At 41.6% G+C, this 24,025-nt stretch overlaps 1 protein-coding gene across 2 annotated transcripts in view; it reads right to left on the reverse strand.

The window, feature by feature from the left end:
- LOC126365946 (sorbitol dehydrogenase-like) overlaps positions 1 to 24,025 on the reverse strand; it is a 110,279-nt gene that overhangs the window by 2,283 nt on the left and 83,971 nt on the right. For both annotated transcript variants that reach the window (XM_050008730.1, XM_050008731.1), the window contains 2 exons: positions 8,400 to 8,575; positions 5,569 to 5,690 (listed from right to left, as the gene is read on the reverse strand). In XM_050008730.1, the coding sequence (XP_049864687.1) occupies positions 5,569 to 5,690; positions 8,400 to 8,575 (298 nt within the window). The remainder of the gene's footprint in view (positions 1 to 5,568; positions 5,691 to 8,399; positions 8,576 to 24,025) is intronic.

A 24,025-nucleotide genomic window follows, 5' to 3' on the forward strand; every position in this document is an offset into this window, starting at 1 on the left:
AAGATAGGTCCAGCATTGTTCCTACTTGAGCGCATCTATTAAACTTTGTTGCTTCATGATAGTGTATGTTCTTCATATTATTTTGCCCTTCCTCTGTTTTTGGACTCATATCATGAGTGAGGACATGATTATTGTCTAGTGGCACAGGTTTATTACAGTCTTTCTTGTCAAATCTGTTAAGAATTTGGTTCACCATGTTGGTTATATCCACAACCAACCTTCCATGCAGTTCCTAGTTATGTGGATACATAAACAGCTAATGGGTACTTGAAGAACTTCCTGCTTGAACATTTCTTCCTTTGATTTTGAATATTTCTTTCTCTTGTATTGTTACTGAAAATTAGCATACCATCCACATAAATGGCAACTATTAAAATATCTGAATCTTGATTTTTGCGTGTGGATCAGCTATTGAGCTTTCAGGGTTTAGATTCAACAGTGTTCTATGAGGGAAGGTTGGAAAGTAACGCAAAATAATATTATTGCCAAAAAGTTTAATAGGTAACAAAATAAAAAAAAATATGAGTGAACTTAACATTGTTTACCTACTTGTATACATAGTCACAAATGTTTTCAACACATTTCTCCCACCGTGGTGCCAGTTTCGATATGCCCCTTTTGTAGAAGTCTGGTCTGTTGGAGTATAGTCAACTGCAGACTGCTGATTTCACTTCCACAGCTGTCACAAAGCATTGGCCGGCTAGGAATTTCCTCATGGGACCAAACAGGTGAAAGTCCAACAGTGCAAGATCCGGACTGTATGGTGATTCTGGAGCACCTCCCACCCATATTTGGTGATTTTTCTCACAAAAAGTAGCAGCAACATGCAGCTGAGCATTGCCACAGAGAAGTTTGACACTGTTAGTGTTAATGTTGTGGTGTTTGTCATGAAGGGCACAACACAACTTAACAAAAGTTTTAATGTAGGCTGCAGCATTCACAGTGGTCCCACATTCAGCAGAATCCACCAATAATGCATTGAGTAGTCCCAGAAAACTGTCACAAGCACTTTCCTAGCAGACCGAGTCACTTCAAATATTTTTCATATTGGTGGGGGAACCAGAATGTTTCCACCACAGAGGCACGTACAGGTTTGGGCTTGTGATACTCCCACGACTCCTCACCAGAGACGATTCCTTTTAGAAAATAATGCCATTCTGTAGCATGATGCATTAAGTGATCCAAGCTTGTCATCATTCACTGGCCCTTGTGGGTGCCTGTAAAGTTCTTAGGCACCCAGGAAGCACAAACTTTACGATATTCCAATTTATTTGAATTTAATTGATGAAAGGAGAAAATATAAAAATGCAGTAAATGAAGCAGACAGAAAGGAATACAAATGTCTCAAAAATGAGATAGACAGGAAGTGCAAAATGGCTAAGCAGGGATGGCTAGAGGACAAATGTAAGGATGTAGAAGCTTATCTCACTAGGGGTAAGATAGATACTGCCTACAGGAAAATTAGAGAGACCTTTGGAGAAAAGAGAACTACTTGTGTGAATATCAAGAACTCAGATGGCAACCCAGTTCTAAGCAAATAAAGGAAGGCAGAAAGGTGGAAGGAGTATATAGAGGGTTTATACAAGGGCGATGTACTTGAGGACAATATTATGGAAATGGAAGAGGATGTAGATGAAGACGAAATGGGAGATACGATACTGCGTGAAGAGTTTGACAGAGCACTGAAAGACCCAAGTCGAAACAAGGCCCCGGGAGTAGACAACATTCTATCAGAACTACTGACGGCCTTAGGAGAGCCAGTCATGACAAAACTCTACTAGCTGGTGAGCAAGACGTATGAGACAGGCGAAATACCCTCAGATTTCAAGAAGAATATAATAATTCTAATCCCAAAGAAAGCAGGTGCTGACAGATGTGAAAATTACCGAACTATCAGTTTAATAAGTCACAGCTGCAAAATACTAACACGAATTCTTTACAGACGAATGGAAAAACTAGTAGAAGCCGACCTGGGGGAAGATCAGTTTGGATTCCGTAGAAATGTTGGAACCCGTGAGCCAATACTAACCTTACGACTTATCTTAGGAGAAAGATTAAGAAAAGGCAAACCTACGTTTCTAGCATTTGTAGACTTGGAAAAAGCTTTTGACAATGTTGACTGGAATAATCTCTTTCAAATTCTGAAGGTGGCAGGGGTAAAATACAGGGAGCGAAAGGCTATTTACAATTTGTAGAGAAACCAGATGGCAGTTATAAGAGTAGAGAGGCATGAAAGGGAAGCAGTGGTTGGGAAAGGAGTGAGACAGGGTTTTAGCCTCTCCCCGATGTTATTCAATCTGTATATTGAGCAACCAGTAAAGGAAACAAAAGAAAAATTCGGAGTTGGTATTAAAATTCATGGAGAAGAAGTAAAAACTTTGAGGTTCGCCGATGACATTGTAATTCTGTCAGAGACAGCAAAGGACCTGGAAGAGCAGTTGAACGGAATGGACAGTGTCTTGAAAGGAGGATATAAGCAACAAAAGCAAAACGAGGATAATGGAATGTAGTCAAATTAAATCGGGTGATGCTGAGGGAATTAGATTAGGAAATGAGACACTTAAAGTAGTAAAGGAGTTTTGCTATTTAGGAAGTAAAATAACTGATGATGGTCGAAGTAGAGAGGATATAAAATGTAGACTGGCAATGGCAAGGAAAGCGTTTCTGAAGAAGAGAAATTTGTTAACACCGAATATAGATTTAAGTGTCAGGAAGTCGTTTCTGAAAGTATTTGTATGGAGTGTAGCCATGTATGGAAGTGAAACATGGACTATAACTAGTTTGGACAAGAAGAGAATAGATGCTTTCGAAATGTGGTGCTACAGAAGAATGCTGAAGATAAGGTGGATAGATCACGTAACTAATGAGGATTGAATAGGATTGGGGAGGAGAGAAGTTTGTGGCACAACTTGACTAGAAGAAGGGATCGGTTGGTAGGACATGCCCTGAGGCATCAAGGGATCACAAATTTAGCATTGGAGGGCAGCGTGGAGGGTAAAAATTGTAGAGGGAGACCAAGAGATGAATACACTAAGCAGATTCAGAAGGATGTAGGTTGCAGTAGGTACTGGGAGATGAAGAAGGTAGCACAGGACAGAGTAGCATGGAGAGCTGCATCAAACCAGTCTCAGGACTGAAGACAACAACAACAACAACAACAACAACAATTCCAATCTGTTGGGAACAGTATCATACAACGCGCCATAGGAAATGTTGAACTGCTGTGATAAGATTCGCAGTTGCACATGCCAGTTGTTAGAAATTGCTGCCTCAGTGGCTTCGACATCCTGCAGGGTTGCACCTGGCACCGGTCGCCTGGAATGTGGAGAATCACTGAGGTCCACACAGCCCTCTCAGAAGAGTGCGCACCACCTGGAGACACTGCTATGATCCCTACAGTCCTCTCCATACAAGCGACACATGTCTGTTTATGCCCTTTGGCCCACAAATATCGAACTACGCTTTGCTGCTCTTCACAAGTTGATAACAGTACCATGTGCGCCATGTTTGTTTCCTAGGTCAGACTTCTCTCGCTAGAGCTGGACATGAAAACAAAATACCCTCTGTAGAAAAAAACTTCAAACTATATCATCGTGAAATTTCAACATTCCAGATGCAGTGCCAGGGGAGAAGAATAGTCTTTTAATACCAGCATCTTTTGCTGTCTCGGTAACTGGCTCTCTTGGAAGCTTCGTGTAGATTACTTCATATAAGTCACATTGTAAGAAAGCCGAGATAACATCTAGGAAATCGATGTCAAGATCATATTTAGCAGCCTCAACAAATAAATACCATAATTAGTCATTCTAGTCATTCCTTATAGCGGGTCATATTTTTTCATAATAGTCTAGGTCTTGCTTATGAGCAGAAATTTGTATTACTTTCCACATTTGATAACATGCATGCAGCCTTCTAGTTTAGTTGTCATTATTTCATTCTGTTTCTGTCCCGTGAATAGGATGAACAGTCAACTTGGTTCCTTCTACTCAGTTTCTTCTTCATACTGTTTAGAAGTACCTTCCTTATAAATAACATCTTTTCTTTTTATGTTTCTGTGCCTGATTGGTTGAAAAAGCCTGTATGATTTTGGTTCTGTACAGTATCCTACCAAGAATTTGCTCCAATTCAATGACTTCTTCATAACCCATGCAATATGAACCCCTCCAGTGCCAGCTTTTCTGAACTAGGCAGATAGGAATTATGTTTGGAACACGTACCTCACTCCTATAATCCTCCTTGCCCCCCTTGCAGCATACACCCAATTTTACTTCCCTTGTCCATTGAATCCAGCCGTTTTGATTCACATTATTTGTGTTTTCTGAATTGCCCTTTAGATCATCCCTTTTCAGGGGAATCTTCATAGTGAAATGAAGTTTTGGTCTTATGCTGGTCAAACCCTATTGATCTGATAGCTCAGAGCGCATATGCCATTGTTCCAGATTTACTGAAGCACTGCTTGGTGGCAAAGTGGGTACTGTATTTATCCTTCCAGAATTTCTTGTCTCATTTTCAGAACAATAATGTGGCTTATTTTACAGACTATATTAATGTTGATTAACTTGTATCTCATCCGAAGGAAATGAGAGATGCAGCACTTAACAGAAGTAAAATTATAATAGTATGAAAGACAACCTGAATGAAAGTTAAATGAAATGCAGTGTGGGTTAAGCTTCAGTTATTGTGTACATGCAGGTCAGGAAAGTAGTAGTCTGACACACACACACACACACACACACACACACACACACACACACAATGCAGCTTTTGTGTTTACATATTATTAACCTGTACCACTTTTCTTTTAGTTATGACATTCAAAATAATTATACTTAATGTAATTAAGTTTAATGTTAAAGATATTTAATATTCATTCGTGTCATAATGAAAACACACTTGGAAAAAGTTAAATTGCATTGTGACGGAATGACTGCCCTTTCTATACTGTTTGGGGGTGAAATTGAAATATAGCCAATGGACATGTTTAAAAGTATCTATGTTTGGAAACTTCTAGTTCCTTCTTCATGGAAGAGAGTATTGGTGACAAAGGTTAGTTAGGAAACGCAGATCACTGAGACCCCAAGTGGAGAGGGCTAAGAGACCCACAAATGTGTATTTCTTCACTAGTGATGTGATAGGCTTCAAGTAACTGAAGTAAACAGTGCTGTTGCATTTTGTTATTGGAAAATAAATTTATACTGTTGCACAATGTTTTAAAAAAAACTTCATTCATTTTGGAAAATACAGTGATTCTTATATATTGCAAAGATTCACTGTGAGAAGATTTTTTTAGCAAACTATAACTAAGAATGCATAACATATATGGTAAACGTTTTAAAATTTTGTAAACGTGAAACATTTATTAAAATAGTAGCCGCACGGGGTAGCCCTTGGGCATCGCTGTGTGTGTTGTCCTTAGCATAAGTTAGTTTAAGTTAGATTAAGTAGTGTGTAAGCCTAGGGACCGATGAACTCAGCAGTTTAGTACCATAGGAACTTACCACAAATTTCCAAAATTTCTTAAACTAATAAATATTCCCCCAGTATGATTACATAGTAGAAATAACTTACGTATTGCTATAACGAAATATGCCTCGTATGTCAACTTCCTTCAAGCTGGCTTCTATCAAAGGCACTTTTACTTCTGGTGGACTGTTTCCAACCAGCATAACCACACCTGTTGGCGCTGTTGCCTGAAAGAAATATTGCAGATTTGTGTATTTTTAATCCAGGAATTATGATGAAACTTCGTATGTGGCCAAGGCAATACATGTTCTGTTTAACTCATATGTTCTTTTGTGTCCCAAATTCTTTTACTTAGTTATTACTTCTTGTCATCCCAGGTAATTAAGTCTTCATCTGAGTGCTACATATTTGTTGATTTTAAATGTCCATGAACAAGTGATGCAGCACAGGCTGAGGCAGCAACTCTCAGTGGGGAGATAACCAGTTCAAATCCTTGTGGCAGAAGAAGTTATCACTGAAATTTGACTGGCAATGGCAAGAGAGGAGGTGACGTAAAGTGTCTCATACCAAATACTTTGTGTCGAAAGCTAGGTCTGAAACTGCTATATACAGGGTGTTTCAAAAATGACCGGTATATTTGAAACGGCAATACAAACTAAACGAGCAGCGATAGAAATACACCGTTTGTTGCAATATGCTTGGGACAACAGTACACTTTCAGGCAGACAAACTTTCGAAATTACAGTAGTTACAATTGTCAACAACAGATGGCGCTGCGGTCTGGGAAACTCTATAGTACGGTATTTTCCACACATCCACCATGCGTGGCAATAATATGGCGTCGTCTCGGAATGAAATTACCCGAAACCTTTGACAACGTGTCTGGCGGAATGGCTTCACATGCAGATGAGATGTACTGCTTCAGCATTTCAATTGTTTCTGGATTCTGGCGGTACACCTGGTCTTTCAAGTGTCCCCACAGAAAGAAGTCACAGGGGTTCATGTCTGGCGAATAGGGAGGCCAATCCACGCCGCCTCCTGTATGTTTTGGATTGCCCAAAGCAATCACACGATCATCGAAATATTCATTCAGGAAATTAAAGACGTTGGCCGTGCGATGTGGCCGGGCACCATCTTGCATAAACCACGAGGTGTTCGCAGTGTCGTCTAAGGCAGTTAGTACTGCCACAAATTCACGAAGAATGTCCAGATAGCGTGATGCAGTAATCGTTTCGGATGTGAAAAATATGCCAATGATTCCATTGGACGAAACGGCGGCCCAGACCAGTACTTTTTGAGGATGCAGGGAGGATGGGACTGCAACATGGGGCTTTTCGGTTCCCCATATGCGCCAGTTCTGTTTATTGATGAAGCCGTCCAGGTAAAAATAAGCTTCGTCAGTAAACCAAATGCTGCCCACATGCATATCGCCGTCATCAATCCAGTGCACTATATCGTTAGCGAATGTTTCTCGTGCAGCAATGGTAGCGGCGCTGAGGGGTTGCCGCGTTTGAATTTTGTATGGATAGAGGTGTAAACTCTGGCGCATGAGACGATACACTGTACGTGGACGTTGGCGTCATTTGGACCGTAGCTGCAACACGGCGAACGGAAACCCGAGGCTGCTGTTGGATCACCTGCTGCACTAGCTGCGTGTTGCCCTCTGTGGTTGCCATACACGGTCACCCTACCTTTCCAGCACGTTCATCCGTCGCGTTCACAGTCCGTTGAAATTTTTCAAACAGATCCTTTATTGTATCGCTTTTCGGTCCTTTGGTTACATTAAACCTCCATTGAAAACTTCGTCTTGTTGCAACAACACTGTGTTCTAGGCGGTGGAATTCCAACACCAGAAAAATCCTCTGTTCTAAGGAATAAACCATGTTGTCCACACACACTTGCACGTTGTGAACAGCACTCGCTTACAGCAGAAAGACGACGTACAGAATGGCGCACCCACAGACTGCGTTGTCTTCTATATCTTTCACATCACTTGCAGCGCCATTTGTTGTAGAAAATTGTAACTACTGTAAGTTCGAAAGTTTGTCCGCCTGAAAATGTACTGTTGTCTCAAGCATATTGCAACAAACGGTGTATTTCTATCGCTGCTCATTTAGTGTTTATTGCCGTTTCAAATATACCGGTCATTTTTGAAACACCCTGTACTTCCTCACAGAGTGGGGCATCTGACATTGGTATTGGTGTCTTGCCCGTTTCAATGAGGGGCGTGAAGGTATTGGACACTTGGTGCTACTGGAGCAGAATGTGCCATGCACCGATATTAGGTTTCGCCCTCTGCTGTCAGCAAAAACATATGACACAATATCAAAATGTTTAAAATCTGGTAATCAAATAAATGAAGAAAGAAGAAACAACGGTATAGAAAGGATAGAGTGCCACTGACAGTACAGAGGAATGAAAATGATTGCTAAAGTATTAAGGCTTTTGGACAAAGTCCTCATCTGCAGTAAAAGCCCCACACACACACACACACACACACACACACACACACACACATCACAGTCACAACTTCCACACACATGGCCACCATCTCAAGGTGCTAGTTCCCAGCTGCCCCACCACATGTATTTTCTACTACAGAAGAAGGACTTTGTCTGAAAGCTTTAATATTTAAAAGCGTTTTTCATTGTGTTTGTCTGCAACTCCCTGCCCCCTCTTGTTGTTATTCCGTTGTGGACAAATTGTTTAAGACAGTCCACATTTAGTATTATTTAGATACCAAAGACTTGACCCATAATTACATTACTGGTGAATGTAATGTATCTGATGATTTTTGCACTTATGATTCAGAAGGCTTTCCACTTTCGGGTCACATATACTCATGATCATTTCTATGCTTTGACTGTTTCTGTCGACTTGCCTAATCTCACATGTACTGTGTTGCTTAATTGTGTGATAACATTACATATACTTACCAATACTGCCAAACATATACCATTCTCCGATCCACTGCATTCAATGGAAATGTGTGGCTCACATTTTAAGAGACTGACTATTTCTTTAACAGTTTTTTGTTTATCAGCAGAGCGGATATGAAGTGTAGATGTTGCCCCAATCTTCTTTGCCATTTCCAGTCGGTGAGTCAGCAGATCTAAGTTAAAAGAAATATTTTTAGTTATTGGAATTAAAAATCTTTTTAGTTTTTGATAAGAAATATTTAATCACTTGTTGTGTAAATATGTAAACGTATTGTCAGTTCTGTCCCATGGCCACTCTGCACCCCCCCCCCCCCCCCCCCCCCCCGCCTCCCCCTCTCATCTCCAATAAGAGTCCCAGTTTTATTCTGATGGATGGGAAAACTAGAATATTGGAAGACAAGGCTGGTAGTGTTGTAGTCTTCATTAAGCTGACAACCTGACTATCAAACAGTTTGAGCAAGCTGTTCTGATATAGATTACTTCAACAGATGCCCAGTTGCTCTGGTTTTAAAATGTCCCCAGAACATGATGGAATCTCCTCCAGCTTGCACCGCCCATTACTTATCTTTGCAGAAGGCCTATTGGACCTGCCTTCTGTGCACAGATGTGTGTGTGTGTGTTTTTTTTTTCTGGGGTGACTGCAATGTATCTGTGAAATGGGTCTTCAGATGGCACCTTGTGGGACTTGTTGCAGTGAGTGGTTATTCTGTGCTGCTTTCGTGTGTCTAGGAGATGTGCTGTGGTCCAGGAATTGGAAACTTGGAAACTTTTACTGTTGACGTCTTTATGAGGAAAAGTTGGTCTCGGGTTGACACCGCTGATGTATGAGAGACGTAAAACGCTATTGTTCTGTAACTTGAGGTTGTAAGCAACTGTGAAAGATGCAATGTAGTTGCTGTAATTGAAACTGAATACACGTATTGCAAAGGAGAGGAGTCTGAAATCATTCAGTAGAAGTTAGTCTTTTAAGTAAATTTTCAGGCTGACACAGGCATCAAAATGGAGAAAAAGTAGTCTGAAGCCAACATACCTGTGCTACAGTACTTCTGCAACAGCTTCCAAGTGCAGTAAGGTAAAGTTTATAATCTACAGTGACCATAAAATATATACACACACAAACAGACCTTTACAGACGTAGGCACATTGTGTTTCTGTAGACCGTGATTGGAGGATCGAATGTGTCTGTGTTGGTAAGTATTAACATTTGATTGAGAAGATGAGAAGAATTCAAAATTAAAAGGAAATTATTGCCTTGCAAAGAACATTTTCTCTGGAATTTGCAGTTGTTCTTCATAGCAACCAGTCAATAACTCCAATTATTCTGTGCTTCAGTTATTACTAGTGTTGCAGTTAAATCGGAAATTTCATGAGGAACTATAAACATTTGAAAGATAAATATTAACTCCTCCAACAGTACCTGAGAATGAGAAGAAAATATGAAGTATATGATTGAGATAGTCGCCACTTTTGCGCCAGTGATCTTGTGTCGACGTGTGATAGCTGCTTATGGTTTGGGCAATCATTTACTAAGCAGCAGCATAGCAGTTCATGCAATTCATCAATTGTGACATACTAGTACCTTGTCAGCAGTGCTACGCGGTGATATTGTGCAAACCTTTGGTGAACAGTATCTGACTCAAACTGTCTGCCCCCCTCCCCCCCTTTTTCTTTTTCCTTCCTAATAGCACTGTTGTGGTGCACGAGTGAGATAATCAGGAGTGCAGTTGTCTGATAAAGTTTGTTAGTTTGGTGCGATGTAAGGTCAATGCTGAGGCAGTTGGCAGCAGTGAAGGTTTGGTAGTACATTTACTGTTGTTTGATGTATACCTGTAGTCACCTGGAAGATGTTGCAAAGAGTAGAAAAGGTATGGAGAGTGTTTACGGAGAAGACGACTGTGAAATTAGATAAGACAACTGAAGAGATAAATAGAAACATAAGAGAGGTTAGAACTGATCTATCTACAACGAATGTGAATTTAGAAAAACATATAATGGAATCTAGAAAGTAGGAAAAGGAAATGCACATTTCAAATTCCAAATTGCACACAACAATAGCTGGGATTAACTGAGAAGTTGTGGCCACAAGTAACTAAAAAATGCAGTCCTAAGAGAAAAGAGCTGAAAAAACCATTTCAAGAGGTTTATAAGGATGTAAAGCAGTTGAGAAAGGTTAACCAATAGCAAAAAAAAAGAAAAAAGAACAAAAAAAAAAAAGAAAGAGGTGACAGCTATCACAGACTCCGATTTTGCTGACTTGGAGGAGAGATTGACTGAGATAATTGCTGGTCTTTTGCAGTCTCACAAACAAACTGAAGTTCAATACATTAGTATAGCAGTGGGTCGGAAGGGGGAGGGGGGGGGGGGGGGGTGCTGAATGCTGGTGTCAGGAAGGGCATCCGACCACCTCCTGTCACTAACATTCCCTCAACCTATAATATAACAAATGCCATATCCTTACAGATGAGAAAAGATGATGACTCAGTCTTATATACAGAAGGTATTGACAGCAGTTATAAATGATGTGCCATCATAATTTTTGCAACTAATATTTATTTGCAAATATGCTACACTCCTCATTCACCACTGCTCACTTACTGTCATCAGCAGTTATAGTTTTAGGCCACAGTGTAACAGTGTCTTATATGTGTAAGCATAGGAGGTAGGTTAGAGAAAATAGACAGAAAGAGAGTAGATCCTGTACTTAATGGTTGGAAAGAGAGACCAGTTTAACTGCAAAGCATTGAAGTTCCTTGTTTTTGGCACAAAGGGCAATCTCTAACTGCCTGACCGATTGAGGTGGTTCCTTTGAAACGGCACGGACAACTTCTGTCACCATGCTTCCCTAATTTGATGAGACCAATGACATTGCAGTTTGCTCTCTTTCCCCCAAATCAACCCTATTATCTCTAACTGCCTGAGCATAACTTCACAACACTTCTATCTGTCTAATTTCTAAAGACAAATTATTACATCCTCAAACATATTAACATGATTGGCAAACATTGTGGTTTGTACAATACTGTATCGCACTCCGATGTTTTTGAAAATTAACTTTCATTCAACATTCAGAACTGCAGCCTACTAGACAAATTATAAACATAATAAAATATGATGATTGATGGATAACCCACACTTTGTTTTCTTATGGCACAGCCTATACCCACCAGTAGAAAGTTAATGGCACATGGCAATCCTTGGGACTCTCCCCCCCACCCTCCCCCTCCTCCATAAATAAGCTGACAGATGCTCAGAAGAGATGGATTGCTTATGATCAGGAGTTGCTCACAATATACAATGCCATCCAGAACTTTTGCCTGTGTGTGGAAGCATGGCTGTTTGCAGTATATGCTGACTACAGTTCCATCACTTCTGTCTGCAAAACACCTAACTGAACTTATTCCCTCGTGGTAATTTTGGCAGTTAGAATTTGTCAATCAGTTTACTACAGATTTGAAATGTGTAAGAGAGCCAGGTAACATTGTTGCCAACTATTTTTCAAAGCTAAATGCATTTTTGTATAGTATGTTTCGACAAATTGACTGCAGCACAAGCAGCTGATGTGGCGCTCCAAGAACACGTGACAAGTGGAGAGACCAAAATTTAGCTTAAAAGTGTCCCACTAGCAGGAACCCAAAAAAGTGCAATGCCTCTAGGTGTTCTGCTAGACCTTTTGTACTTGCTGGTTTTCGCAAAGCAGATATTGGACTCCGGGTACAACCTTGCACTCCAGAGAAATAACATCACATTTAAGCTTATCAAGGACAGGTATGTTTTTCTCATGAAATAAATCATTTTTAGCATGACAACAGCCAAAGTTGGCCATATTCACAAACCATTCTGCCGTAGAATTCAGATATATCTTTATGACAACTGATTGGCACACCCCGTCGTGGACACTCCTGCAGGAACAGCAGCCAGAACATTTCTTACTACATAGATCACCTGTTTCAGTTGCCTGGTATGTGTCACAATTCAGGTCAGCCCTGTTTTTGGAACTTGCAAAATTATGTCTATTCCAACACCATTACGTTAATAGTTTAGTACCCAGCTAGCAATTGTGTGGTAGAGTGCTGGCAAAGGACACTCAGAACTGCTTTTACATACCCATGACATACTTGGATAGCAGAATTACCAATAGCACTACTCAGTCTCTGCAGTGCCATCAAGTGAGACATTGGAATGCCTACAGCCATTTGTTACTAGCTGCTGTTTCAAGTGTTGCATGTTGTTGTGGCACTGGTTGCTGCTGCTGCTGCTGCTGCTGCTGCAAGCTCTATTGTGGAACCTATGCAGCAAGTTGAAAATAGTATGATCTGGGGTTGAACTGGAACACTACAAGACTCCAAAATACCAAGGAGTGAAACTTAACAGATATCTCACTTTCAAAAATCACTGCATGAAATGCAAGTCAAAAGTTTCCACCAGGAACAATCTTCTATGGGAACTGGCCGATCGCAGTGGGGCAATCAACCTGAAAGAATCCAAACATCTGCAATGGCACTATGCTATTCTGTGGCATATGCCAGTCCTGTGTGGTATAATTTGACTCATCCCAAACAGGTGGATGTAGCCCTCAACGAAACCTACAGAATTATAAGGGGTTGCTTGAAATCAACTCCATTCGCATGGCTTTACCACTTCCATCTCTGTTGCTTGTACACCAGCTACTTTGGGAGTAACATCCCCCCAACCATTGGGCACTCCATTCCCAGGTTTCTGCTAGGGGGAAAGATGACACTCACCAGTGGCTGAAGAGCTGAAATGCAGCTGGTAATAGGGATTCGCGCTCATCCTCAGTCCCGGAGACTGAGCCAGTGAAGTCCTCACAGCCAGGGAAACCCAAGGATTAGCTAGAGAAATCCAGAAAGATGACCCCTAAGACCAAGGAAAATGTGTCTGAGAGTGGGGTGGAGATTCTGGCATCCACTGAGGACCTAGATCTCGCCAGACCCTCAGGCACAGTGGATATAGACTTCTCAGGCAGGAAGTCGGTGGCAGCAGGTGAATCTGAGGCATAAACTTTCTCATTGAATGTTCCATGCTTTCCCAGTCTCATGATGATGTCACCCTCCAGTGCAGTTTTTTCCACTGCCTGTCTGAGTTATAGCAACTGTTAAGCTTTACACGTGCTATCTGCATTGCCCCCCAGGAAAACGTGGTTCCCATAAATGTGGGCCCATGCCCTCCGCAGGTATAAGGGATATTACAGGAACTGTAGTGACTATAGTCGAGTGTCAGATGGAGTTTGTGTTTATGTCTTAAACTCAGTCTGTAGTGACACTGTGCCCCTTCAAACCGCTCTTGAAGCTTTGGCTGTCAGAATAAGGATGACACAGGAAATAATTGCCTGCAATGTATATCTTCCTCCATATGGTGCAGTACCCCTGAATGTATTAGCTGGACTGATTGATCAACTCCCTAAACCTTTCCTACTTTTGGGGGATTTTAATGCCCATAACCCCTTGTGGAGTAGCTCCGTGCTTACTGGCCAAGGCAGAGGTGTCAAAACTGTGCTGTGTCCGTTCGACTGCTGCCTCTCAAATACTGGGACCGCCACACATTTCAGTGTGAATCATGGTAGTTCCTGAGCCATTGATTTATCAATTTGCAGGACTTCTCCCATGTATCCACTGGAGAGCACATGACAATCTGTGTGCTAGTGACCACTTCCCCACTTTCCTATCACTGCCCCAGCGTCAGGCACACAGACCCCTGCCCAGATGGACTTTGAACAAGGCGGACTGGGGAACTTTCATCTCTGCTGTCACTGCTGAATCTCCCCCACACGGTAACATCGATATGATGGTTGAGCAGGTGACTACAACAATTGTTTCTGTGGCAGAAAATGCGATCCTTCGCTCCTTAGGGTGCCCCCGGTGTAAGACAGTTCCTTGGTAATAGCCGGAAGTCGCTGAAGCAATTGAGTAGTGTCGGCGAGCTCTACAGCGGCATAAGTGGCACCCATCTCTGGAGCACCTCATAGCCTTTAAACTGCTCCATGCCCACATTCGCCAACTTATCAAACGACGGAAGCAGGAGTGTTGGGAGAGATATGTCTCGACCATTGGGTGCCATACATTACCTTCCTAAGTCTGCGCAAAGATCAAACATCTTTTCGGGTACCAGATCCCAACAGGTGTTTCTGGTGCTACCATAAATGGCGTCTTATCTACTGACGCAAACATGATTGCTGAGCACTTTGCTCAAGCCTCTGCATCGGAGAATTACACCACAGCCTTTCGCACTCTCAAACAGCGGCTGAAAGGGAAAGTAGTCTCCTTCACTACACGCCACAGTCAATCCTATAATGGCCCATTCACAGAGTGGGAGTTCCTCAGTGCCCTTGACACATTGCCCCGACACAGCTCCTGGGCCAGATCGGATCCACAGTCAGATGATTAAACATATCTTATCTGACTGCAAGCGACATATCCTTGTCATCTTCAACTGGATCTGGTGCGATAGCATCTTTCGATAGAGCACTATTATTTTGGTGCTGAAACCCAGTAAAAGCCCGCTTGATGTGGATAGCTATTGGCCCATCAGTCTCACCAACGTTCTTTGTAAGCTGGTGGAACTTATGGTGTGTCGGGGGTTGGGTCGGGCCCTGGAATCATGTGGCCTACTAGCTCCGTGTGAGGGTAGCTTCCACCAGCGCCGCTCTACCACTGATAATCTTGTGTCCCTCGAGTCTGCCATCCGAACAGCCTTTTCCATATTCCAACACCTGGTTGCCTTCTTTTTTGACTTACGTAAAGCATACGACATGACCTGGTGACTTCATGTCTTTACCGCATTGTATGAGTGGTGTCTCCAGGGCCTGCTCCCGATTTTTATCCAAAGCTTCCTGTCGCTCCGTACTTTCCATGTCGAAGTTGGAGCCTCCCATAGTTCCATCCGTGTCCAGGAGAAGGAGTCCCGCAGGGCTCTGTATTGAGTGTGTCACTATTTTTCGTGCTCTTTAATGGTCTAGCAGCAGCTGTCGGGCCGTCAGTCTCACATTCTCTGTATGCAGACAACTTATGCATTTCGTACTGCTACTCCAGTACTGGTGTTGCTGAGCATCGTCTACAGTGAGCCATCCACAAGGCGCAGTAATGGGCTGTAGCCCATGGCTTTCAGTTTTCCACCATGAAGACATGTCTCATGCATTTCTGTCGGCGTCATACCGTTCATCCGGAACCAGCATTATGCCACTACTCACTGTAGTGGAGACACATCGATTCTTAGGTCTGGTTTTCGACTTTCGTTTGACTTGGCTTCTTCATCTTTGTCAGCTTAAACGGAAGTGTTGGCAGCACCTCAGTGCCCTCCGCTGCGTGAGCAAGATCAACTGGGATGCAGATTGTTCAACACTGTTGCAGCTCTACAGAGCCCTTGTTCAATCCCGTCTTGACTATGGGAATGTGATTTATGGTTCGGCAGCACCCTCAGCATCGTGTTTGCTCGACCCATTGCACCATTGCTGAGTTCGATTACCAACAGAAGCTTTTAGGGCGAGTCCAGTGACAAGTGTACTGATGGAGGCTGGAGTCCCTCCATTGATCAGACGTGGACAACAGCTCTGCTGAACATCCTAATTACCATATTTTTTCCCAACCACAGCAGTTCACCTCCAGCATAGGCAGCCCAGGTCAGGGCTAATGATTGCAGTTCACGTGTGATCGCTTCTGTCTGAACTAGAGTTCTTCCCTTCACCACCTCTCCTGTAGGTTCATTTATGTACACCTCCATGGTGTAACCATAGGCTGAAGGTTCACTTGGACCTTTCATGTGGCCCTAAGGACTCCGTTAACCCTGCGGCTCGCCGCTGTCACTTCCTGTCGATTCTTGAAGTGTTCCTGGCTCTGAAGTGGTTTATGCCGATGGCTCGATGGCTGATGGCGATGTTGGCTTTGCCTTTGTCCACAGAGGCCATATTGAACAGCATTCCTTGCCCAATGGCTGCAGTATACTCACTGCAGAGCTGGTGGCCACAACTCGTGCACTTCAGTATATCCGTTCATGCCCTGAGGAATCATTTCTTCTGTGTACTGACACCTTGAGCAGCGTACAAGCTATTGAGCAGTGCTACCCTTGCCATCATTTGGTGGCGTCCATCCAGGAGTCCATCTATGCTCTGGTCTGATCCCGTCGTTCAGTGGTGTTTGTGTGGACTCCAGGACATGTCGGCATCCCAGACAATGAACTTGCTGACAGGCTGGCCAAATAGGCAACATGGAAACCGCTTCTGGAGATGGGCATCTCTGAACCTGACGTGTGTTCTGACTTATGCCGCAGGATTTTGTGGCTTTGGGAGACGGAATGGCATAACAGTACACACAACAAACTGCATATCATTAAGGAGACGAAGAATGAGCGGAAGTCTTCCATGTGGACCTCACGCAGGGAATAAGGTGTCCTCTGCCGGCTCCGTATTGGCTGTGCTCGGACGACCCGCTGTCACCACGTGCACTGTGAAGGCACGCCTCAGTGTTAGTGCAGCGCCTGTTTGACAGTGATCCATATTCTGGGGCACTGTCCTACTTTGTCTGCCCAGTGACGAAATCTTGGGTTACCGGACTTGTTGCTGCTGATTTTATCTGACAGTGCCTCATCGGCTGATTTAGTTTTACGTTTTATTCTTGATGGTCGGTTTTATCATTTGATCTAAGTTTTAGCGCAAATACTTTGTCACTCTCTGTCCTTCACCATAGTGCTTTTGGTGGTGGAGGTTTTAATGTGTTGCAGAGTGACTGGCTTTTCATTTTCATTCTCGTGGTCGGCCAGCCACTTTAATCTGCTTTCTTGTTTTATTCTCTTCTGTTTCCAGCGTCTCTGTGTTGTATTCCTGTTCTCTTTTGTTCCTTGTAGTGTTAGTTGCCTTTCATGTGTTCTTGTGGTTTTTCCTTTCTTTCTGTTTTGTGTTATTCTCACGTTTGTGGCATTGTTTTATTAGGAACAAGGGACAGATGACCTCATAGTTTTGTCCTGTCCACCCTCTTTTAAACCAACCAACTGCTGAAAAAGTTAGGTTACAACTATAGAGGGATACAACCTAACTTCCCCCTGGTTGGAAAAGAGTTGTTGATGCTTTACCTCCAGGCCATGATGTGGAATGAACAGCTTGGAAATCCCTGAATAGACTGAGATCCGGAGTTGGAAGATCAAAAGTTAACTTGGCAAGATTGGGATATACTGATCCAACTGATATTCGGTGTGACTGTGGAGAAGAACAGACAGTTTGCCACATGCTTCAGACTCGATTGTGCCCAGTCTCTTGTACAGAAGATGCTTCAACAAGGAACAGAAAATGCACTGGAAGAGGCCAAGTTTTGAAGTTATGTAATTGTAACTATGTAAAATTTATGTACATTTACCTGTGTTGTTGTTGTGGTCTTCAGTCCTGAGACTGGTTTGATGCAGCTCTCCATGCTACTCTATCCTGTGCAAGCTCCGCCCCCCCCCCCCCCCCACCTCTTGTTTTAGTTTATGCATCCCAACCTGGGATGTTTATTTCCCTCGCACTGGAGTAAGACTTTACGGTGTTGTTGTTGTTGTTGTTGTTGTTGTGGTCTTCAGTCCGGAGACTGGTTTGATACGGCTCTCCATGCTACTCTATCCTACCTACAGTACCTACTGCAACCTACATCCTTCTGAATCTGTTCAGTGTATTCATCTCTAGGTCTCCGTATACGATTTTTACCCTCCACGCTGATACCTCGATGTCTCAGAACATGTCCTACCAACCGATCCCTTCTTCTAGTCAAGTTGTGCCACAAGCTCCTCTTCTCCCCAATTCTATTCAATACTTACTCATTAGTTATGTGATCAACTCATCTAATCTTCAGCATTCTTCTGTAGTGCCACATTTCGAAAGCTTCTATTATCTTCTTGTCTAAGCTATTTATCGTCCACGTTTCACTTCCATACATGGCAACACTCCATACAAATACTTTCAGAAACGACTTCCTGACACTTAAGTCTATACTCGATGTTAACAAATTTCTCTTCTTCAGAAACGCTTTCCTTGCCATTGCCAGTCTACATTTTATATCCTCTCTACTTCGACCATCATCAGTTATTTTGCTCTCCAAACAGCAAAACTCCTTTACTACTTTAAGTGACTCATTTCCTAATCTAATTCCCTTAGCATCACCCAACTTAATTAGACTACATTCCATTATCCTCGTTATGCTTTTCTTGATGTTCATCTTATATCCTCCTTTCAAGACACTGTCCATTCCATTCAACTGCTCTTCCAAGTCATTTGCTGTCTCTGACAGAATTACAATGTTATCGGCGAACCTCAAAGTTTTTATTTCTTCTCCATGGATTTTAATATTTACTCTGGATTTTTCCTTTGTTTCCTTCACTGCTTGCTCAATATACAGATTGAATAATATCGGGGAGAGGCTACAACCCTGTCTCACTCCCTTCCCAACCACTGCTTCCCTTTCATGTCCCTCGACTCTTATAACTGCCGTCTGGTTTCTGTACAAATTGTAAATAGCTTTTCGCTCCCTGTATTTTACTCCTGCCACCTCCAGAATTTGAAAGAGAGTATTCCAGTCAACATTGTCAAAAGCTTTCTCTAAGTCTACAAATGCTAGAAACGTAGGTTTGCCCTTCCTTAATCTAGCTTCTAAGATAAGTCGTAGGGTCAGTATTGCCTCACGTGTTCCAATACTTCTACGGAATCCAAACTGATCTTCCCCTAGGTCGGCTTCACTAGTTTTTCCATTCGTTTGTAAAGAATTCGTGTTAGTATTTTGCAGCTGTGGCTTATTAAACTGATAGTTTTATAATTTTCACATCTGTCAACACCTTTTTTCTTTGGGATTGGAATTATTATATTCTTCTTGAAGTCTGGGGGTATTTCGCCTGTTTCATATGGTAGAGTTTTGTCAGGACTGGCTCTCCCAAGGCCGTCAGTACTTCCAATGGAATGTCGTCTACTCCGGGGCCCTTTGTTTCGACTCAGGTCTTTCAGTGCTCTGTCAAACTCTTCACGCAGTATCGTATCTCCCATTTCATCTTCATCTACATCCTCTTCTATTTCCATAATATTGTCCTCAAGTACATCACCCTGCTATATACTCCTTCCACCTTTCTGCTTTCCCTTCTTTGCTTAGAATTGGGTTTCCATCTGAGCTCTTGATATTCATGCAAGTGATTCTCTTTCTTCCAAAGGTCTCTCTAATTTTCCTGTATGCAGTATATATCTTAACCCTAGTGATATGTGCCTCTACATCCTTACATTTGTCCTCTAGCCATCCCTGCTTGGCCATTTTGCACTTCCTGTCGATCTCATTTTTGAGACGTTTGTATTCCTTTTTGCCTGCTTTATTTACTGCATTTTTATATTTTCTCCTTTCATCAATTAAATTCAATATTTCTTCTGTTACCCAAGGATTTCTACTAGCCCTCGTCTTTTTACCTACTTGATCCTCTGCTGCCTTCACTACTTCATCCCTGAAAGCTACCCATTCTTCTTTTACTGTATTTCTTTCTCCAATTCCTGTCAATTGTTCCCTTATGCTCTCCCTGAAACTCTGTACAACCTCTGGTTCTTTCAGTTTATCCAGGTCCCATCTCCTTAAATTCCCATCTTTTTGCAGTTTCTTCAGTTTTAATCTGCAGGTCATAACCCATAGATTGTGGTCAGAGTCCACATCTGCCCCTGGAAATGTTTTACAATTTAAAACCTGGTTCCTAAATCTCTGTCTTACCATTATATAATCTATCTGAAACCTGTCAGTATCTCCAGGCTTCTTCCATGTATGCAGCCTTCTTTTATGATTCTTGAACCAAGTGTTAGCTATGATTAAGTTGTGCGCTGTGCAAAATTCTACCAGGTGGCTTCCTCTTTCATTTCTTAGCCCCAATCCATATTCACCTGCTACGTTTCCTTCTCTTCCTTTTCCTACTACCGATTTCCAGTCACCCATGACTATTAAATTTTCATCTCCCTTCACTATCTGAATAATTTCTTTTATTTCTTCATACATTTCTGCAATTTCTTCGTCATCTGCAGAGCTAGTTGGCATATAAACTTGTACTACTGTAGTAGGTGTGGGCTTCGTATCTATCTTGGCCACAATAATGCGTTCACTATGCTGATTGTAGTAGCTTACCCGCATTCCTATTTTCCTATTCATTATTAAACCTACTCCTGTATTACCCCTATTTGATTTTGTGTTTATAACCCTGTAGTCACCTGACCAGAAGTCTTGTTCCTCCTGCCACGGAACTTCACTAATTCCCACTATATCTAACTTTAACCTATCCATTTCCCTTTTTAAATTTTCTAACCTACATGCCCGATTAAGGGATCTGACATTCCACGCTCCGATCCGTAGAATACCAGTTTTCTTTCTCCTGATAACGACGTCCTCTTGAGTAGTCCCCGCCCGTATATCCGAATGGGGGACTATTTTACCTCCGGAATATTTTACCCAAGAGGACGCCATCATCATTTAATCATACAGTAAAGCAGCATGTCCTCGGGAAAAGTTACGGCCTTAGTTTCCCCTTGCTTTCAGCCGTTCGCAGTACCAGCACAGCCAGGCCGTTTTGGTTATTGTTACAAGGCCAGATCAGTCAATCATCCAGACTGTTGCCCTTGCAACTACTGAAAAGGCTGCTGCCCCTCTTCAGGAACCGCACGTTTGTCTGGCCTCTCAACAGATACCCCTCCGTTGTGGTTGCACCTACAGTACGGCTATCTGTATCGCTCAGGCACGCAAGCCTCCCCACCAACAGCAAGGTCCATGGTTCATGGGGGGGGGGGGGTGGGGGGGGGTGGGGGGGGGGGGGAGACATTTATCTGTATGTTTCTCAGATGAGAATAATAATAATGATGATTGTGTTATTCTGCAGTCTTGGGAAATGGCTGTTGTAGCTGTTGCTTTTGTGAATTAATTAGTTACATGTGCCATGGATCATTTTGTACAGGAGATTGTAATGGTGTAGAACGAGTCACTTAACAAATACATTGCAAATTAATTTCCCTTCGTGCCACCTTTTACACATTACAGTAGCATAGCAATAGAAATTCTTCTACAGAATAGGAAGAGTTGTCAAGGAGAATCTTTCTCAGTTTGTTATCAAATTTTACTTTGCTCTGGGTCCAACGTTTTATGTCACTGGGTAAGTGACCAAAAAATTTGTGTTGCAGCAGTGTGCACCCCTTAATAGGGAGCAATGAATGGCATTATTCCTTCTAGTATTGTAATTATGTACCTCTTTGTTCTTTTTGAACTGTAGTGGATTATTTACAACAAACTACATGAGGGAATAAATATACTGTGAAGCAGTAGCCAGAATGCCTAACTCATTAAACAGACGTCCACAAGATGAGAATGGGTGTCCACCACTTATTATTCTTACAGTATGTTTTTGTGCAATGAAGATTTACTTTCATAATGCTGAGTTACCCCAGAACATTATTCTATACGACATTTTTGAATGAAAATATGCAAAATATGTCAAGTTACTGATTTGTCTCTCCCCAAGATTTGTAATGATTCTAAGCGCAAATGTGGCTGGACTAAGTTGTTTTAGGAGTTCCAAAATGTGTTTTTCCAATTTAAATTCTCATCAGTATGCACCCCTAAGAATTTTGAAGTTTCCATACTATATATTATTTCCTTGCCTTGTATGATACACCTATCTTTGGTGTTTTACCTCTAGACGTGCAGAACTGAATATGTTGTGTCTTTTTAAAATACTTACAGTCAATCATACTTTTCTGCTAATGGTCTCACCCTCAATTTAAAAAAGACACGACATATTCAGTTTATTTTGTTTACCATTTCCTCTCTTTATGCATGTATGCTTGGATTGATTACAATACCAGTGGCATCTGTAAAAGAAACTAGTCTGCTTATGGTGTACTGAATGGACGATATTTTACATGTATGAGGAACAGTAGTGGACTTAAGATTGAACCTTGGGGAACCCCATACTTGATTTCTCCCCAGTCAGAATTATGTCCTTGAACAGTGTTGGACCAAAGATTCAACCTTGGGGAAACCCATATATGATTTCTCTCCAGAATAATGTCCCCAAATGGTATTGGTTGAATTATTTCGTACAGCTTCTGCATTTTTTTGGTTAGATATGACTTCCATTGGTTGGCTATACCATCAAAGCCATAAAACATCAACTTATGTAGGAGATTACTGTGATTCACACAGTCAAATGCCTTAGATAGGTCACAGAAAATAACAACTGGTGCTATTTTATTATTTAATGTGTGTAAAATTTGGTGAGCGTATGTGTAAATGGCACTCTCAGTAGAGCACCCCTTCTGAAACCCAAACTGTGATTTGCTAAGAATGCTATTGTTGCTAAGATGTGATACTATTCTAGAATACATCACCTCAAAAATTTTGGAAAATTATGTCAGCAATGAAGCATGTCAGTAATTATTGAGATCTCTCATATCACCTTTCTTAAAGAAGGGGTTATTAATGGCATATTTCAGTCTTTCTGGAAAACCTTGAGTTAATGATGCATAACATATTTCAGATAAGATTGGGCTTATAACATGGGAACAAATTTTTTGTACTCTATTGGAAACACCACGAAAACCAGATAACCTTTCATTTTTGAGAGAGTTTATAATTTTCTTAATTTAAGAAGGAGAAGTTGGTGATACATTCATATGATTGAATTTTGTGAAAGTTACATTTTCAACATACTGTTGTGATTTTGCTCTTGAACTGTTTTCCACTATGCTGACTACTATACTTAAGATTATAAAATGCATTTGCAACCTGTGACTCATCATTTATAGCTCTTCCATTCAGTTCAATAGTGCTGTTGTGTTGTTCTGTTGCTGATTGTCATGTCTCTCGCTTCACTACATTCAATATAGCCTTAACTCTGTTGTCAGAAGTGCTGATTTCTGACAATATGTGCATATTCCTTGATTTTTTTAATAACTTTTCTTAATAATTTTGAGTAGTTTTTGGAGCATACTACTACTGCCAGGATCCCTGCTTGTTCTTGCTGAAAGATGCATTTCCCCTTTCTTTTCCCAAGATAATTTAATCTCTCTAGTGATCCACAAGACTATTTAGCGTCTTTTCTGATTAGCTTGTGGGGAAAGCTATTTTCAATTAACGGTATGAATTTATCATTCAATAGGGAAAATTATATGTTAGCATTTGGTTCATAGGAAACTACATCCCATGTCATCTCCTGCAAACTACTCTTAAAAACATTTCTCGTGGAGTCATTAGTTGGTTGGTTGGTTGTGTGTGTATTCCATTGATCAATCGCATGGTACGGTAGCCATTATGATGTGGAACATGTCAAGTGCACAAGAAATGCACATATGAAACAAGACTTTTTAATATATGTAGATTACAATACAGAGTTAAAGATCAATATTTCTGTTATTTACCCCATTCCCTGAAATGGCACAAAATGCTTATACTATATTAATGACTCTGATTTCCACTGAAGAATATCCATACTGTAAGGCACTATTTTATTCATCCTAAGTGTTCATCATGCTTAGAGAGAGCAGTTGTTACTGGATAAACAGTTATTTTCTTGCTTTGACCTTTGTCAAAGAAAACATTATCAATTAGAGTCCTACTGTTGAAATGTTAGTTACGGAGATCAAATTG

This window comes from Schistocerca gregaria, chromosome 4 (assembly GCF_023897955.1).
Source record: "Schistocerca gregaria isolate iqSchGreg1 chromosome 4, iqSchGreg1.2, whole genome shotgun sequence".
Lineage (NCBI taxonomy): Eukaryota > Metazoa > Arthropoda > Insecta > Orthoptera > Acrididae > Schistocerca > Schistocerca gregaria.